This window comes from Miniopterus schreibersii, assembly GCF_964146895.1.
Source record: "Miniopterus schreibersii genome assembly, chromosome: X".
NCBI lineage: Eukaryota > Metazoa > Chordata > Mammalia > Chiroptera > Miniopteridae > Miniopterus > Miniopterus schreibersii.
In genome coordinates this window covers 58,121,637-58,141,514 of record NC_138104.1, presented here as the reverse complement: position 1 = coordinate 58,141,514, position 19,878 = coordinate 58,121,637, and the positions used below count along the sequence as shown (strand labels likewise).

The following is a 19,878-nucleotide window of genomic DNA, read 5'->3' as shown; positions in this document are numbered from 1 at the left end:
GATAACTGAAAAACTATAGAGGAAATCAAGAAAACAAAAATTTAGTGCTTTGAAAAGATCCAACAAACTGATGGACCTTTAGCTAGACTGACCAAGAAAAGGAAAAGACTCAAATTACTAAAATCAGGAATCAAAGAGGGGACATCACTACTGACATCTGGAAAAAGACTATTCCTAGAAGACGGAAGATCTAGTGCCATAGGTAGGTGCCCTTGTATAAATCTCTTAATCGCTCTACATTTATATTTCCTTATCTGTACAAAAGGAAGTTGATATATATCTGTCATTTTCATACTATAAGTAGAAGAATCATTTTTTCAAGCAAACTCTTACAAGGACATACTACATAGGTAATTAATTGATTAAAGCCTAACTTCTCTCCAGCAAGATGGGGATCTTAGAGAATTGTGGGTAAGTCTCCTCTTCCTCTTACAGGAGATTCTGAAGCTCTTCTGGCAGAACAGGGTACCACAGAACATAGTTTCTAAGTTACTGAACTAGATGATCTGCAAGGATTCTTGCAGCTCTAAAGTGTTACCTTATAGTAAATTATCTTGTTAAAATTGCTATTATACAATTCATTATATTTCCACAAGATGGTGCTAATACATTCCATTTTCCATTAAAACAGGTGTATATGATCATCTTTCTAGTTAATAATTTTATCATAGTCTATGATTATATAATACCCTTAATTTTTCAAAGTACTATTATGTTACTTATGTTATCTTCATTACAAGCCTGTGACACAGTAATGTTGGACCCATTTTTCAGATTAGGACATCCCAGCACATACTAGTAGTACACAGTTGACTAGTAACAGATTTTCTACTGCTAGCTCTGAAATCTTTCCCTAAATCTCACTGCCTCATTATGGATAATATTGTCAAATTCTCAAGGGAACAGAAGAGAAAATAACGACATGAACATTAAGTAGCATTAAAACAGATATAAACTTCCCTTGGACCCATATATTGAACGATTAATATCTGTGCACATAAATACATTTACATTTACTTTTTTTATTTCCTTTACTTCTTATTAGAAGACTTCTGGTGATATATATTCCTATATAACCATAGTAAAGGGTAAATATTGTTCAATTTTAAAATCTCATAAATACTCTCCTTATTGTAAACATAATAGCTATTTTTAAATCCAGCACGGAAATTATATAATCTAGGTTCACTGACTCTAAGTGCTATGAATTTAGAAAACAAAAACATAATTTTTGCTGAATTCTCCTCTTCTGATTCCATGAGAGATATAAAAATTTTATAGAAGCAGGAGACAAACTTTTCTTCACATTTGAGGGTACTACATCCAGAGTAAAAACTATCCCCAACTAACTGAAAGCAATTCACATTAGCTACCAACTGAGACAGGTTAAATTAGTTTTAGAGAAATTAAAAATAATATTAGAAAGGAAGCTCAAAAATTGCTCCTCCTCTAACAGGCTGCCAGCCAACCCAACTTTTTATTCACATCCAAAAAAATCTAGCAACACTAAGTTTAGGTTGTTTTCTTTAAAGATAATATAAACTGTAACCATGGTCTCAAAAAAGTGCAGAAGAAATCATGGTTTTTTTGGATCCTGAGGAAAGGAAGGCAGCACAGAACTCTTACGCAAGGGATTGAGAAATACTCTCATTTTTGTTAAACAAGGGACTCTCCTCTTCAGGAATTTATAAGCACTCAGTCTCTGACATGTAGATTAAAGAAGTAGAGTCATTTCCATTTCATTTATTAAGATCAATGTTAGATTATTTTTTACAGAACACCTTCAGAGTTTTATCTAATACTCTAGGATTTTGTTCCATTCAAGCATCTTCTGTCGTTTTCCCAATTTTGCTCACTGTCTCTAACATAACAGGAGATTACAAATTCGAAATTTTCCTATGTATACTCTTTGGCTTGGTTTCATTCCATTAATCTTATTTATTTACAGTCCATTTTGAAAAAATCTCCAACTCTTTAAATCCTCCAAATTCACTGCAATGATTCTCATGTTTTCCTTGTCATTTAATACATTAAAAGAGCTTTTAGCTGGCCAGGTGTAGCTCAGTGGTTGAGCATCGACCTAGGATCCAGGAGACAGTGGTTCGATTCCCCGGTCAAGGCACATGCCCGGGTTGTGGGCTTGATCCCAGTGCAGGAGGTAGCCGACCAATGACTCTCACATTATTGATGTTTCTCTCTCTCTCTCCCTCTCCTTTCCTCTCTCTGAAATCAATAAAGACCTTTTTATTTTTTAAAGAGCTTTGAAAATTGGCTTTGAAAAAAATAAAGAACATAAAGTAAAATGTTAATACTGAGCATTTATGAGTGTGGGTTTATGGGGGACTTTTTCTTTCCATATTATGGATTTTTATGATATTTAATTTTTTTTTAATAGCACATCTAATTTCCTTAAGCAGTAAAGAAGTTTTGAACATTATTTTTACTATATCCATGGGTATTGCCCTTTCATTTTGAATGCTCTCCCCTAAATTTAATTTGCCATAATTAGAAAATAGGTCTTCTTATAGCAAATATAAAAAAGTAAACCTTCCAAGTGTTTACCAGCCAACTGCTCCAGGGAACACAGCTGAGTGAATTACAAAGAACTACTAGAAATTTTTTTTAAATCACCCATGATTAAGAAAATGACTAAGGTTTGGGGTTGGAGAATTTTCCTTCTCATGGGAAAAATGTGCAAAATCTTTGCAGTAAATCAATATAACCCCAAAGGCTTTGGAGTTGGGCTTACTTGTATTTTTTTTGGTTTGCAGTGCTTCTTGTAGAATACTAATTGGTTATAGTGCAATTTCTGTCCATTTTTTATAAAAAGCCAAGTTCAGCATAATATATGTTCAAATTATTAGTTCAGATTTTAAAAGATAAACAATAAATTTAAATTTCACCAGGGTAACTGAGAGGTCCCTAATAAATCCCCTAGATTGTGGAAGAAAGTTCTATATCAAATCTCGTCCCATTTACTTATTCTTGCCTTCAGAGGAGCTCAATATAGCAAGAATTACAAAAGGAAAGGAATAGTAGAAAAAAATACACTGTATTAAAAAACCTCTTAAGCATATTTCCAAAGTTGGCATTCTGATTTCAAGGATCTGAAATCTTATATTTATAGAGACCTAACTGAATTTTTTATTGAATACATCAAGTCAGCTACCTTGACACCTATCGAAAAGTAAGCTGAAGGATTCCCAATTTAATTCACAGGCATCTTTTAATCTGTAACATCGCTAATAAGGGGACCTGGTCAAAAGAGTGTGGCAGAAAGCAAGGAGAGCAGCACCTCTCCTTGAACTATCTTTAGGCAGGGAAGAGATAAAAACTGAGAAAAGTCCGAACTGAGATCTATTAACAAGAACTAACTGAAAGGAAGAAAAACTTTATAAACAACACTCACTACCACCCTTTATGTCCCAGGCTTCTAGCTCAACAAAATTTTAACATACTAGAACAATTTTGGTATCTTATCATTTGTGTTTTTCCTCTTTGACTGAATGCGTACTTCCAAATTGTATATAACCTCTAGTTTAAGATATTCACTGTTATCAAAAGAGTTAAGCCTGTAGAAAGTATATTCACTTTCCATACTCCTTCTGGTATGAAATTTACAAAGAAGGGTGCTTAATTAGTAGCTATTCATTCCTGTTTATATCACCAACTGCTCCCAACAGTTTTCTCAACACATAGATAATTAAAGTATGATGAAAAAATTGTTCCAAAGATTAGTAGTATATGATAGAAGATATGGGTGATTGTCCTTATGATAGTTTACCTGGGAACTGAACAAGTAATCCATGTTTCATTTTACTGTGATAAATTTTAGAATAAACTAGTGAACTAACCACATTAGTGTCTATTTCCAGGAAATAGCAAACACATTACTTACAGCAGTTTCTACTTCCCACGCATGTTACTGAATACTCTACAATACATGCATCACAGTATTTAAGCTCCAAAATACTTGTAAAATGTAGGTATCAAAATATTTACAATTACACAGTGATGTCAGATGATTTAAATTTTAACTGAGAGTTGATCTAATACTAGAAAAACTATCCATTGTGCTAAATAACTATTGTTAATAATACTGATAATTATTTTTGACTTTTTAAAACACATTAAAATATAATCTTTTCAAGGCATTTGAAAATACTTCACCAAATTATTTTTTTATCTCCAAAAGATGTGGAAAAAATAATCAGGCAAAGAAATTAAAATTGTATGTAATAACTAGGGCTAGAATTCAAGCGCTGCCTGTTTTCCCCAAATCCCATTCTAAGAACACAAAAGAACACAAAACAGTCATAGACACAGAGAGCAGACTGGTAGTTGCCACAGGGGGAGGGGGGTTGGGCGTTGGGTGAAAAAGGTGAAGGGGTTAAGAAGTACGTATTGTTAGTCACAAAGTAGTCCCAGGGATATAAAGTACAGCATAGGGAATATAGTCAATAATATTGTGATAACTACGTAGAGTGTCAGTTGAGCACTGGAAATATTGAGGGGGGAACACAATGTGAAGTACATGATTGTCTAACCACTAAGCTGTACACCGAAAACCAATACAAAATAAACCTGAAAGAAGAAAAAAAGAACACAAGAGACTCAAAATACAGTGGTGTTCTATAAATTTTTTGTTATAAAGATTTTGATGAAAATATGGCTCGAGGTCAAATTATATTCCTAAAAATATAGCCACTAAATATAAAGCAAAGATTTGATATTGTTAGCTTATGGTATGGATGTCAGTCATGTCCTGTCACTACCATAATTTCCTTCTGTAAGGTTTTCTAAAAAATGATGACAGGTAAGAAGTCAACAACCCATGGGATATGTGAAAATAACCTACATGTCAAGCCACTTCAAGACTCAGTCGACTCTTACGACTGGTTCCCAGAGAACATTCACCCTCATTATTGGCATAAACTTCAAGCTCATCTCCATTGTCTTAAGCCATCTGTGGCACCAACATGCTTTTTTTTAATCCTTCCCATTCCTGTATTCTTAGTCTTTTTCATAAACATTGTGAGTGCTCTACCCTGAAATGCTGCCAAATAGAACTCATGTTTCCTACCAAATAGAACTCATGCATCATTCACTTTATTAAAAGGTTGTTCCTTTAAAGGAAACTTGTTGTAAAACCTATGCTAAACTAGTTTGCTCCTCTGATATATTTTAAATAATTAAATTTATAAAAAGGTGATTTAAAATAAAAATTTCAGGTATACTGCACTTGTGTGAAGCATTCTAAACTGAGACAAGTACAGCTCTTATAACTGCATAAGCCTGTTCTGTCAGGCAGAGTTCTTTTTTTCTTTTTTAATCTTCACCCAAGGACATGTTTTTTATTGATTTGAGAGAGAGAAAGGGAGGGAGAAAGAGGGAGAGAGAGAAAAACCAATGTGAGAGAGAAATATCAAGCAGCTGCCTCTTGTAAGCACTCTGACAGGGGATCAAACCTGCAACCTGGGTATGTGTCCTGACAGGAAATCGAACATACCACCTCTCGGAGTACGGGATGACACTCCAACCAAGACACACCAGCCAGGGTAGGCATAGTTCTTTTTTAAAAAAAAAAAAAATATATGTTTTTTATTGATTTCAAAGAGACAAAGGGAGAGGGAGAGAGAGATAGAAACATCAGTGATGAAAGAGAATCATCTGTCGGCTGCCTCCTGCAAGGCCCCTACTGGGGATTGAGCCCACAACCTAGGCATGTGCCCTGACCAGAAATGGAACCGTTACCTTGAGGTTCATGGGGGCAATGTTCAACCACTGAGCCACACCGGCTGGGTTTTTTTTCCCAACCACAGTTTACATTCAATACTATTCTGCACCAGTTTCAGATGTATAGCAAAGTTGAAGCATAGTTCTTTACAGAGTTTGATCAATCTTTGAGCTCTAAAAGCCTTTTACATAAACAAGTTATTTGCATGAATATTTTGTTAGAGATATATATGCCTATGAGTACTATGATCTTAATGACCATATTTGTATTTATTTCATTATGTAAATTTCACAATAATTAAACTAATCACGGGAATATCTCCAAGCAACCAGAACTAACCTTGTACTAAAAAGAGAAAAAATCTGGTGAATTGATTTGATATATTTTACTCCATGATCCTCTGATAGTCAAAGCACCTATGTAATATCTCCAGAAAAATACATTTTCACATAAAATCATTTAACTAGAAATTACTGAATATATACTATATGTGAATCTGTGCTAGGCCTAAGTATTCAGTAAAAGACAAAGTTTGCGCATATAGTTGCTATATTTTTTTTCACTATTCCCTTGATATTTCCATATTCAACACAACAATACAAATTTTAGCATAGTACTGAGCATATGGTAAGTGCTAAATACATACTTACTTGATTGATATTAAAATACCAAAATTCATTTAAGACTAATAATTTTAGCTGATCCCATTCTCACCACCCCTCCCACCTTTATATTGTGGAGTTGGCAGGCAGCAATATGTCCCAAAGCAAAGCAAAAAAATTTCCATATTCTTCATGAAGATACAAAGGAGGAATGGAGGGACAGCATGCTCTTAAGTTATATTAAGAATAGAATACATTTTTCTATCACTGGCAACGTGTAAGAATAATAAATGCATGTTAAAGCAGTAAATAAATTTAACACGTTGGCATTTGAAGTCAGAGAATGTTTAAACTGCCAAACTACCCTAAAATAAGTATTAGCTGAACTTTATGATAATATTCTTGAATTTACATTCATTATTTTTGTTTATATTACCTAAGCCAGTAACAACTTTCTTCGTATTTATTCAGCATGTGTGTTTCTACTCCAAAGTTATAACAAAGAATTAGAAGATATTCCATCTGCAATAAATAAATAAAAAAGATACATCAGATTCACGATTTCCTTAACATTAAAATATGTATAGAGATCATACTGGGCTTCTGGTCGAGATGGCAATGTAGGTTACTGCAGTGCTCACATCTTTTCAAACCACATCAAAATTACAACTAAACTATAGAACAACCATTATTCAGAACCACCTGAAATCTAGCTGAACATAAGTCCTATAATTAAGATATACAAAAGAAGCCACATTGAGACTGGTAGGAGGGACAGAGTTGTGGAACAGGCTGGTCCCATATCCACATGTGGTACCTAAAAATCGGGAGGGATATCTAAGCTGCTGAGGTCCTCCCTAAGAAGAGAGGAGTCCCAACTCCACACTAGGCCCCCCTTGGCCATGGTTCCAGTGCCAGGAAGAGAATTCCCCATATCTTCTGGATGTGAAAACCAGCAGGGATTCCTTTGCTTAGTCCTCCCCCTACAGAGCCAACAGGCGAGTGCCTTATCTGAGGCTCCATCAACCTGGCTAACACTGTTCACCCAGCCTTGGTGATTCCCAGATACCTTGCCCCACCCACCTTGCAGGCTCCCCACAAGCCATTTTTGGTGGCTTTTCCATACAAACAGCCTGTCTTGGCTGAAGCTGTGGACTTTCCTAAAATCTCTCAAAGGTCCACAAACACCTAACAATCAGCATCTGGCCTTGGTGTGTCCTGTACCCCTTCCTAAGCAGTCCCAAGTCCAGCACTAGCAGTAGCCAGCCTTAGTTCACAGCTTGGCCTCTCCTGGGAACCTCCAAGCCCAGCACAAGTAGCAGCCATCTGCAGTTTGCTCTATAGCTCATACCAGGTGGTTTCTGATCTTGGCCTAGACTCCCGAGGAGGTGCCAGAGCCAGCACACCTGGTGAACAGCTTTAGACCATGCAGGAGAACCACCCAAACACCTCCCCAAGCAACACACTCAAGGGGTGAACTCAGCAAGCACCAGAGTCTTGCTGAAGAGAGTCCTGCTCCTAGGAGTCAGGCCCCAGCACAGCAGCTCTTCTGCTGCAGTCAGGGCCAGTCCTCGCAGCCAATCAGCCTGGGAGTAAATCCATCCCATTGACATGCCAATGGCAATCAAGGCTCAACTATAATAGGAGGGTACACACAGCTCACATGGAGGGACACATCTGGAATGCTTAGCTCGGGTGGCTGAGGAGGCTGCGCCACTGGGCCCTACAGAAATCTACTACACAAGAACACTCTATCAAGACCAAGAGACACAGCAGCTTTACCTAATACACAGAAACAAACACAGGGAGGCAACCACAATGGGAAGACAAAGAAATATGTCCCAAATGAAATAACAGAACAAAACTCCAGAAAAAGATCTAAATACAATGGAGATCAGAAATATACCAGATGAAGAGTTCAAAACACTGGTTATAAGGATGCTCAGTGAACTTAGGGAAGAATAGAGGAACTTAGTGAGAATTTCAATAAAGAAATGGGAAATAGAAAAATGGAAATAGAAAACATTAACTCAGAAATGAAGAAAACTAATTGATATGAAGAATACATTAGAGGGAATCAACAGTAGAGTAGATAAAGCAGAGGCTCAAATCAGTGGTTTGGGAAATAAGGAAGCAGAAAACATCCAATCAGAATGGCAAAAAGAAAAAAGAACCCAAAAAAGTGAGGATAGTTTAAGGAGCCTCTAGAAAAACATCAAGTGTACCAACATTTACATCATGGGGGTGCTGGAATCAAAAGAGAGCAAAAAATTGAAAACCTATTTGAAAAAATAATAATGAAAAACGTCCCTAACCTGGTGAAGGAAATAGACATATAAGTCTAGGAAGCACAGAGAGATCCAAATAAGATGAACCCAAAGAGGCCCATGGCAAAATACATCATAATTAAAATGGCAAAGGTTAAAGACAAAGAGAGAATCTTAAAAGTAGCAAGAGAAAAGCAGTTAGTTACCTACAATGGAGCTCCCATAAGAATGTCAGATGATTTCTCAAAAGAAACTTTGCAGGCCAGAAGGGATTGACAAGAAATATTCAAAGTGATGAAAAGCAACCAAGATTACTCTACCCAGCAGAGCTATCATTTAGAATCAAAGGACAGATAAAAAACTTCCCAGACAAGAAAAAGCTAAAGGAGTTCATTACCACCAAACCAGTATTACAAGAAATGTGAAAGTATCTTGAATAAAAAGAAGAAAAAAGATTAAAAATATGAATAATAAAATGACAATAAATACACATCTGTCAACAATTTCTTTAAAAGCAAATGGATAAAATGCTCCAATCAAAATACAGTGGCTGAAACAAGACCCATATATATGCTATCTACAAGAGACTCACTTCAGATCGAAAGGCACAGACTGAAAGTAATAGGATGGAAAACAGTATTTCATGAAAATGGAAAAAAAAAGCTGGGGTAGCAATAATATATATATATCAGACAAAACAGACTTTAAAACAAAAGCTATAACAAGAGACAATGATGGACCAGCAACTCTACCTCTGGGCATTTATGTGAAGAAACCCAAAACACTAACCTTAAAAGACATATGCATCCCTATGTTCACTGCAGCATTATTTACAATAGCCAAGATATGGAGGCAACCTAGGTGTCCATCAATATATGAATGGATAAAAAAGAAGTGGTGCATAAAAACAATGAAATATTATTCAGCCATAAAATAAGAATGAAATCTTGCCATCTGCAACACTGATGCGACTTAGAGGTTATTATGCTGATTAAAATAAGTCAGGCACAAAAGACAAATGCCATATTTCACTTATATGTTGACTCCAAAAACAAACAGAAAAAAACAACCAAAGTAAAAGAACAAGCCGACTAAAAACTGACTCATAGATACAGAGAACATTTTGATGGTTGTCAGATGAGAGATGGTCTGGGGGAGATGAGAGAAATAGATGAGGGGATTAAGAAATACCAATTGATAGTTATAGAATAGTCACGGGGAAGTAAAATATAGCACAGGGAATACAGTCAACAATATTGTAATGAGTATGTATGTTGTGAGATGGGTATTAGATTTATCAGTGTAAATATTACATAAGTTATATAAATGCCTAATCACTGGGTTGAACACTTGAAACTAATATGATATTGTATGTCAACTACATTTGAAAAATAAAAAAGTATTAATTTAAAAAGATGACATCATATTGGATTAGGGTGGCGCAAAATCCAATGACTGCTGTCCTTATTTAAAAAGCCATATGAGGAAGAAAGTGAGTAAAGGATATAGAACCTGTTGGATGAAATGTTGATGGAAAACTTCCCTAAGCTGGTGAAGGAAAAAGCCACACAAGTTCTGGAAGTAAAGAGGTACCAATCAAGATGAACCCAAAGAGACACATTCCAAGACACAACATAATTAAAATGACAAATATTAAGGACAAAGAAAGAATCTTAAGGGTTGCAAGAAAAAGACAGTCAGTCACCTACAAGGAAAGTCCCATAATTCTGTCAGTTGATTTCTAAACAGAAGCAATATAGGCTGGAAGGGAATGGCATAAAATATTCAAGGCAATGAAAAGCAAAGATCTGAAACCAAGGCTACTCTCTCCAGCAAGGCTATCATTCAAAATAGATGGTGAAATAAAGAGCTTCCCAGACCAAAAAAGGCTAAAGGAGTTTATCACCACTAAACCAGCATTGCAAGAAATGTTAAAGTGAATGCTGTAATAATAAGAATAAATACATATAGACAGAAATATAGGCATAAAGAATAAAAATGGCAATAGAGGAAGGATGATGGCGGCACCGTGAGAAGCGGCAGAGCACCCCCGCTCCCAGTCAGGGACTCTATTTACTCCTAAAATACTAAGTAGCCAGCTTGGAAAAACCAGAGAAACATACCTGAGTGGACAGAGTGCGAGTAGGGAGCACTGAAGAAGCATCACAGAGTCTGGTAAGAGAGGGAGGCGTAGAAAGGGGGAGTCCACCCTGAGGCTTGGAGGCTGCAAAGCTCCCTCCCCTTGGGAGTGCGGACCAGCCTCCAAAAGAGGAGATCTCACACCGGGAGCAGAAGGGAGGGAAAGGAGCACCCTGCGTGGAGGGCAGAGGGACCAGGGGAGTGGTGAGTCCACAAGGAGGGGACAGTGCCTTCTTAGGAAATAAAGCTGCTAATGGCAGACTGCACCTCACTAGCCAAACGAAGTTTCTAATGCTGCCGCAACCTGCATCTAATGCTCAGGGCACTGACCATAGGAAGGGCTGTACCACAGGGTGCAGCACCCAAGTAGTAAGTGACCAGAGGTCTGCACTGAGCAGCCACATACAGGGACCCTCTGCCTCCTTGTAAGGCATTGTGTTGAGCCCCAGAAAGCACTGAATCTGCGTGGCACAAGGAAGGGAAAGAGAGCTCTCCTCTCCCTGAGCTCCCAGGGTGGAGTCTGGGATTTCTGACAAGCCCTGAGGGGGTGCCGTGGGGGTACATGGAGCTGCCACAGCTTTGCTGAGATCAGCGGTGCAGGGAGCTGTATGGAGCTGACTTTGGGTCCCCTCCTGCAGAGTGCCTTGGTGCGCAGGCGGCAGGACCTCCCAGGGCGGACTCTCAGCTTGTGTGTTGTTTTGTGCATTTTCGAGTTTCTTATCGGGAACTGGCTCCCAACTTTCCAGCACGCGCTGGCAGGCAGATCAGCTAAAGCTGGGATTGAGGTCTGCACCGTACTATTTGAGGGGCAAACCTGGTGCGACCAGCCAATCAGATCTGGGAAGGGAGGGCTGGAGAACACCTGCCTCTCCTGCAACCTGTGAGCATCACCACCAACAGGAAAAGGGCTGCTCCAGCTCACTGAGGCCCCAGGTAGCCCCGCAGGGCACAGTCCTGAGGGGGAAGGGAGAACAGCTCACAGGAGGTCATTACAAGAATAAGACTCTCAGGGATTGTTGTTAGGGAACTGAAGTAAATGCTGAAAACCCCTGCTGGGGGCTGGGCAGGCAAAGGGCTCACTGGAATGTTTTATAATCAAACCCACTGAGCCCAGGCTGCTGAAACAGCCCTTACAGAAAAGGCAACAGGCTGAAATCAATCTGAAACTGCAGTAGACCAGTGCATGAGGAACTAGAATCAGAGGACAGGGTAGGGACTGAGGAGCTGGCTGTGGCGCAAAGACTAACTCCCTCACAGTGAGTGACTGACAGCAAAATCTCTAAGTAAGGGGAGTGTACCCTAAGCTGCACTAGCCATCCTGCACCCTAAAGACTCTACAGAAGACTCTGGAGCAAGGCCAGGCAACTACAAGGTTGCAAAATAGCTGACAAGAGGAGGTGGTCCATGGAGAGCCTCAGATCAACCATCTACCTAAGGGCACCAGAGCCAAACCTAGACGGCTCCAAACATTGGCTGATATATAAGTACTTCCCAGGAGAATGGAAATCAGCATACAAAACAGAGAGCCTCAGACAACATAAGCTGCCCAGAAGAAATTCACCTGATTAACTGTCATTTCTTTTTCTTCTTTTTTGGGTTTTCTTTTTTGTTGTTTGTTTGTTTGTTTTTTTCTCTTTTTCTCTTAGGAAGAAGAGAAAGGGGAAAAATTATTTGTTTTTTCTTCTTTTTAAATTTTATAATATTTCTTTCATTGTTTAAAAATTTTTTTAACTAAATTTTTTCCTTTTCCTTTATAAAATGATTTTGTTTTGCTTAACTTGTTTTTTGTTTTCTTTCTCTGTTTAGTTTTATTTGCTTGTTTTGTTTTATCCTTGCTTCTACTATCAAGACTTTTTTGATATTCCCTGCTTAATTGCTAGGACTTTATCATTATAACCAAGTTTGCCGCTTTTCTCTATACTTTCCCCCAAATCTCTTATTGGGCTCCCTCTCTGCCGAGCTCTCTCTCTCTCCTCTCAATCCATTGGCATAACGTTTTCTTCTTCTTCTTTTCTTTCTTTCTTTTGTTATTTTCCCTTCTGTCAGGATTCCTGTCTGTTTCTTCTATTGTTAGTTTCTCTTATTCTCTTGATTGTATTCATATTTTTTCATTTTCAGCTATTATCCTATACCTATTCTCTCCTTTAATTTTTCGCTGACCCTTCTTTCTGAATCTTTTCTCTGCCTCTGTTATTCCCCAGTAGCTTCTCTATATTTTACATTTTAGTTTATGATTATTTAATAAATTTCCATCACTATTAACAACAATATACTGCTCTCTAAGCTTTACTTTTCGATCTTTCTTTTTTTAACCTTTGTGTATGTGTGTATATTCTCCCTTCTCTATCCCAGTTCTATTTTCACTTGAGTTCTTTTCATTGTGACTCTAAATATATTATGTAATATACCCTTTGTTTCCTGGAAGTTTAGTTGTGTATTCTCCTGCTTTGCCAGCACCCGTACAACAGGTTACATGACAAGGTGGGGGCTGAGACACACAGTTAGCCAACCTGAGACAGGCTGAGAGCAAAGACCTCAGAAGCATAAGGAAAAAACACCTCTGGGATACATTGGACTCACAAGAAAAAAATCCCACCCCACAAGACTGGGAGATAGCAAATATATCTAATATATAGATACAAACACTAAGACCTAGCAAAATGGGAAGACAAAGAAACCCCCAAAGTAAAAAAAAAAAGAAAAATCGCCAGAAAAAGTTTTTGATGAGATGGAGTCAAGCAAGCTACCAGAAACAGAGTTGAGAGTATTGATTATGAAGATGTTCAAGGAACTTAATGAGAAAAAGAAGGCAATAGAGGCTAATATGGAGGACCTTAGTGAAAACATGAAAAAAGAGACACATAACATAAAAATCAGACAGAACTAAAGAATGCTATATCTGATATCAAGAATGCACTGGAAGGAATTAAACCTGGCACAATGAAGCAGAGCATAGAATAAGTCACTGAGAAGACAAGGTAGAAAAAATCAACCAGAGCAGCAAAAAAAAAAAAAACAAACAAAAAAAAACACTTAAAAAGAATGAGGACATTCTAAGGGACCTTTGGAAAAACATGAAGCAAAACAACATTCCCATTAAAGGAGTAACAGGGGGGGAGGGGGAAGAAAGCAAGGAATAGAGTACATGGTGGAGGAAACATGACAGAAAATTTCCCTAAGGTGGTGAGGGAGAAAGCCACAGAAGATAAGGAAGCACAGAGGGTTCCAAACAAGAGGGACCCAAAGAGACCCACTCCAAGACACATCATAATTGAAATGGCAAATGTCAAGGACAAAGAGAAAATATTAAGGGTTGCAAGAGAGAGACAACCAGTGACCTACAATGGAACCCCCATAAGGCTAACAGCTGATTTCTCAACATAAACTCTTCGGGCCAGAAGGGAGTGGTATGAAGTTCTCCAGTAATGAAAAGCAAGAACATGCAACCAAAACTGCTTTATCCAACAAGGCTATCATTTAAAATTGAGGGTGAAATGAGGAGCTTCCAAGACAAAAAAAAACTAAAGGAGTTCAGTACCACCAAACCAGCATTGCAAAAATGCGAAAAGAACTGCTCTAAAAAAAAGAAAGAAGAGTGATAAAAAGGCACATTAGCATAAAGGGTAAAATGGTATTAAATAAGTTGATACCAATAGTAACCTTAAATGTAAAGAAAATAAATGGCCCAATCAAGAGACATAGGGTAGCTGAATGGATAAGAAAACAGGAGCCAAATAGATGCTACCTACAAGAGACCCACCTGAGAGCAAAAGACTCACACAGGCTAAAAGTGAAGGGATGGAATAAAATATTCCATGCAAATTAAAGGTAAAGAAAGCTGAAGTAGCAATACTTATTTCTGACAAAACAGACTTCAAAATAAAGACCATAACAAGAGACAAAGATGGTTACTACATAATACTAAAAGGATCAATACATCAAGGAGGAAATAATCCTTATAAACATTTATGCACCCAATATAGGAGCACCTAAATATATAAAAAATGTCTTGGGAGACTTTAAGAGGGAGAACGACAGCAACACAATCATAGTGGGAACTTCAAAACTCCACTGTCAACATCGGACAGATCATCAAGACAAAAAATCAACAGGGAAACACAGACCTTAAATGACTCGACCTAATGGATTTAATTGACATTCACAGAACATTTCACCCCAAAGAAGCAGAATACACATTCTTCTAAAGTGCACATGAAACATTCTGATAAATAAGACCACATGTTAGGGCACAAGGCAAGCCTCTAGAAATATAAGAAGACTGAAATCATATCAAGCATCCTCTCAGATCACAATGCCATGAATCTAGAAATCAGCCACTATAAAAAAACTCAAAAATATTCAAACACATGGAAGCTAAATAGCATGTAATTAAACAATAGCTGGTATACCAATGAGATCAAGGAAGAAATCAAACACTTCATGTAAAGTAATGAAAATGTACAGACAACAATCCCAAATCTATGAGACACAGTGAAAGTAGTCCTGAGAGGAAAATTCATAGCATTACAGGCCTATCTCAAGAAACAAGAAAAAGACCTAATGAACCATCTAACACAACAACTAAAAGAACCAGAACAAGAACAGCAAGAAAAGCCCCGAGGAAGTAGAAGGAAGGAAATCATAAAAATCAGAGCAGAAATTAATGACATAGAGATTAAAAAAAACAATACAAAAAATCAATGAAACCAAGAGCTGGTTCTTTGAAAAGATAAATAAGACTGATGCACCATTAGCCAAACTCACTAAGAAACAAAGAGAGAGGACCAAAATAAATAAAATCAGAAATGAAAGAGGTGATATAACAACTAATTCAACAGAAATACAAAGGATTGTAAGAAAATACTATGAGCAACTATATGCCAACAAACTGGACAACATGGCTGAAATGGATAAATTTCTAGAAGCATACAACCTTCCAAAGCTGAATCAGAAAGACGCAGAAAACCTCAAGAGGCCGATAAAAACTAATGAAACTGAAGCAGTATTTTAAAAACTCCAAGCAAACAAAAGTCCTGGATTAGATGGATTTACAGGTGAGTTTTACCAAACATTAAAGGAAGAATTAACACCTATTCTATACAAACTATTCCAGAAATTTCAAGTGGAGGGAAAACTCCCAAACTCTTTTTATGAGGCCAGCATCATAATAATCCGAAAACCAGATAAAGACACTACAAAGAAAGAAAATTAAGGCCAATATCCCTAATGAACACAGATGCTAAAATGCTCACTAAAATACTAGCAAACTGGACGCAGCAATAAATTTAAAAGATCATACATCATGACCAAGTGGGATTTAATCCAGGGATGCAAGCCTGGTACAACATCCGCAAGTCAATAAATGTGATACACCACATTAATAAAATGAAGGACAAAAATCATATGCTCATATCAATAGACTTAGAAAAAGCATTCGATAAAATCCAACACCCATTTCTCATAAAAAATCTCAGCAAAATGGGAACAGAGGGATCATGTCTCAACATAATAATGGCCATATATGACAGACCTACAGCCAACATCATACTCAAAGGGCAAAAACTAAAACCATTTCCATTAAAAACAGGAACTAGACAAGGATGTCCACTTTCACCACTCTTATTCAACATAGTACTGGAAGTCCTCGCCACAGCCATCAGAGAAGAAAAAAACATAAAAGGTATCCAAATTGGAAAGGAGGAAGTAAAACTCATTATTTGCAGATGACATGATATTGTACATAGAAAACCCAAAAGACTCCATCAAAGTACTAGTAAATTTGATAAACGAGTTTGGCAATTTAGTTCGATACAAAATCAACATCCAAAAATCAGTGGCATTCTTATACACCAACAATGAACTTTCAGAGAGAGAAACTTAAAAAACAATACCATTTACCACTGCAACTAAAAAAATAAGATACCTAGGAATAAACTTAACCAAGGATGTAAAAGAACTGTACTGGGAAAATTACGTGACACTGAAAAAAGAAACAGATGAAGATTTAAACAAGTGGAAGAATACACCATGCTCATGGATTGGAAGAATTAATATCATTAAAATGTATATACTACCCAAAGCAATTTATAAATTTAATTCAATACCTACTAAAATACCAATAGCATATTTCACAGACCCAGAAAAAAAATTTTGAAAATTTATATGGAACCAAAAAGACCCCGAATAGCTGGAGCCATGTTGAGAAAAAACAACAAAGTGGGAAGGATCACATTACCGGATTTCAAACTGTATTACAAAGCCATTGTAATCAAAACAGCCTGGTATTGGTACAACAACAGGCATATAGATCAATGGAACAGAACAGAGACCCCAGAAATAGACCCAACGCATTATGGTCAGCTAATATTTGACAAAGGAGACAAGAGTATCCAATGGAATAAAGACAGTCTCTTCAATAAGTGGTGCTGGGAAAATTGGACAGATGCATGCAAAAAAATAAAACTAGATAACCAACTTTCACCAAACACAAAAATTAACTCAAAATGGAAAAAAGACCTAAATGTAAGTCACAAAACCATAAAAATCCTGGAAAAAAAACAAAGGCAGTAAAGTTACAGACATCCCACATCATTGACTTTTCACTGATGCATCTCCTAGGGCAAGAGAAACAAAAGAAAAAATAAACATATGGGACTACATCAAACTAAAAAGCTTCTACACAGCAAAAGAAAATAGTATCAAAAAACAAAGGAACCCCACGGTCTGGGAAAACATATTTGCCAAGGATGTATAGGATAAGGGGCTAATTTCCAAAGTGTTTAAAGAACTCATTACTTAGCAAGAGGAAGACAAAAAACCCAATTAAGAAATGGGCAAAGGACCTGAATAGACACTTCTCCAAAGAGGACATACAGATGGCCAAGAGACACATGAGAAAATGCTCGATGTCGCTAATCATCAGAGAGATGCAAATTAAAACCACAATGAGGTATCACGTCACACCTGTAAGAATGGCTACCATCACCAAATCAACAAACGACTCCTGCTGGCGAAGATGTGGAGAAAGGGGAATCCTAGTACACTGCTGGTGGGAATGCAGACTGCGGCAACCACTATGGAAAACAGTATGGAGTTTCCTCAAAAAATTAAAAATGGAACTGCCTTTTGACCCAGTGATTCCACTCCTAGGAATATATCCTAAGAATCCTGAAACACTAATCAGAAAGAATATATATACCCCGATGTTCATAGCAGTACATTTTACAATAGCTAAGATGTGGAAACAACCCAAGTGCCCATCAGTAGATGAGTGGATAAAAAAGCTGTGGGACATATACACCATGGAATACTATGCAGTTGTAAAGAAGCAGGATCTCATATCCTTTGGGACAGTATGGATGAACCTGGAGAAAATTATGCTAAGTAAAATAAGCCAGGCGGAGAAAAACAAACATCACATGATCTCGCTATATGTGGAATCTAAAGAACTTAATAAACTGATGAACAGAATAGATTTAGTGACATGGAAGCATAGATCAGACTGATGAATGTCAGAGGGATGGAGGAGGGTGGGTGGGTGGTGGGAGAGAAAGTAACCAAAGAATTTATATGCATATATGCACAACCAACGGGCGTGGACATTGTTGGGGTGAGGGACTGGGGAGGGGGAGGGGACGGGGTAGAAAGGGTTATTGAGGAGACAAAGGAACATTTGTAATATTTTAAACAAAAATAAATTTTTTAAAAAAAGAACAGGAAAAGCCCAGAGTAAGTAGAAGGAAGGAAATAATAAAGATCAGAGGGGGGGGGGGGGGGGGGAAATGACAGAGATATTTAAAAAAATACAAATATCAATGAATCCAAGAGCTAGTTCTTTGAAAACATAAACAATATTGATAAACTATTAGCCAGACTCATCAAGAAACAAAGAAAGAAGATCCAAATAAATAAAATAATAAAATGAAAGAGGTGAGGTAACAATTGACACTACAGAAATACAAAAGATTATAAGAAAATGCTATGAACAACTATACAACAACAATCTGGACAACCTGGACCAAATGGACAAATACCTAGAAAAATACAACCTTCCAAAACTCAATCAGGAAGAAGCGAAGCCCTGAATAGGTAAAAAATAACTGGTAAAAATGAAGCAGTGATCAAAAAATTCCCAGCATACCAAAGCCCTGTTCGCGACGGCTTAACAGGGGAGTTTTACCAAACATTAAAAGAAAACTAACACCTATCTTCCTTAACTATTCCAAAAAAATCCAAGAGGAAGGAACACTTCCAAGCTCTTTTTACAAGGCCAGCATTACCCGAATTCCAAAACCAGAAAAAGACACTACAAAAAAAGAGTATTACAGGTCAATATCACTGATGAACAAAAGATGCTAAAATCGTCCAAAAATATATATATATTAGCAAATCGGATCCAGCAATATATTAAAAAGATCATACACCATGACTAAGTGAGATTTATTCCAGGGATGCATGGCTGGAACGATATTTGCAAATTAATAAACGTGATACATCACAAAAATGAACTGAACGACAAAAATCACATGATCATACCAATAGACACAGAAAAAAAGCATTTTACAAAATCCAGCACCCATTTTTTATGAAAAATTCTCACCAAAGTGGGAATACAGGGATCATAACTCAACATAATAAAGGCCATATATGACAAACCTACAGCCAACATCATACTCATTAGGCAAAAACTAAAAGCATTACCCCTAAGAAAAGGAACAAGACAGGGATGTATGCTTTCACCAGTGTTATTCAACACTATTAGATTTAATCAATGAATTCTGCAAGGTAGTAGGATAAAAAATTAACACACAGAAACAAATGGCATTTTTATACACCAATAATGAACTCTCAGAAAGAGGAACAAAAAAAATGATCCCATTTACACTGCAACCAAAAATTAAGGTAGCTAGGTATAAAGTTAACCAAATAGGTAAATAACGTGTACTCAGAAAAATATAGGGCATTGAAAGAAGAAATAGAGGAAGATACAAACCAGAGGAAGCATATACTGTGTACATGGATTGGAAGAATTAATATTAAAATGTCCATACTACCCAAAGCCAACTATAGATTCAATGCAATCCCATTAAAATATCAACAGCATATTTCACAGATCTAGAGCAAATATTCCAAA

The 19,878-nt window shown here is 37.1% G+C and overlaps 1 protein-coding gene across 1 annotated transcript in view; it reads right to left on the bottom strand.

Annotated features, from left to right (window-relative positions):
* Positions 1-19,878, bottom strand: part of TEX11 (testis expressed 11) — a gene marked incomplete at both ends in the record, with an annotated part of 365,391 nt that overhangs the window by 197,352 nt on the left and 148,161 nt on the right. Inside the window, one exon of the mRNA XM_081125501.1 lies at positions 6,776-6,861. Within this exon, the coding sequence (XP_080981627.1) occupies positions 6,776-6,861 (86 nt within the window). The remainder of the gene's footprint in view (positions 1-6,775; positions 6,862-19,878) is intronic.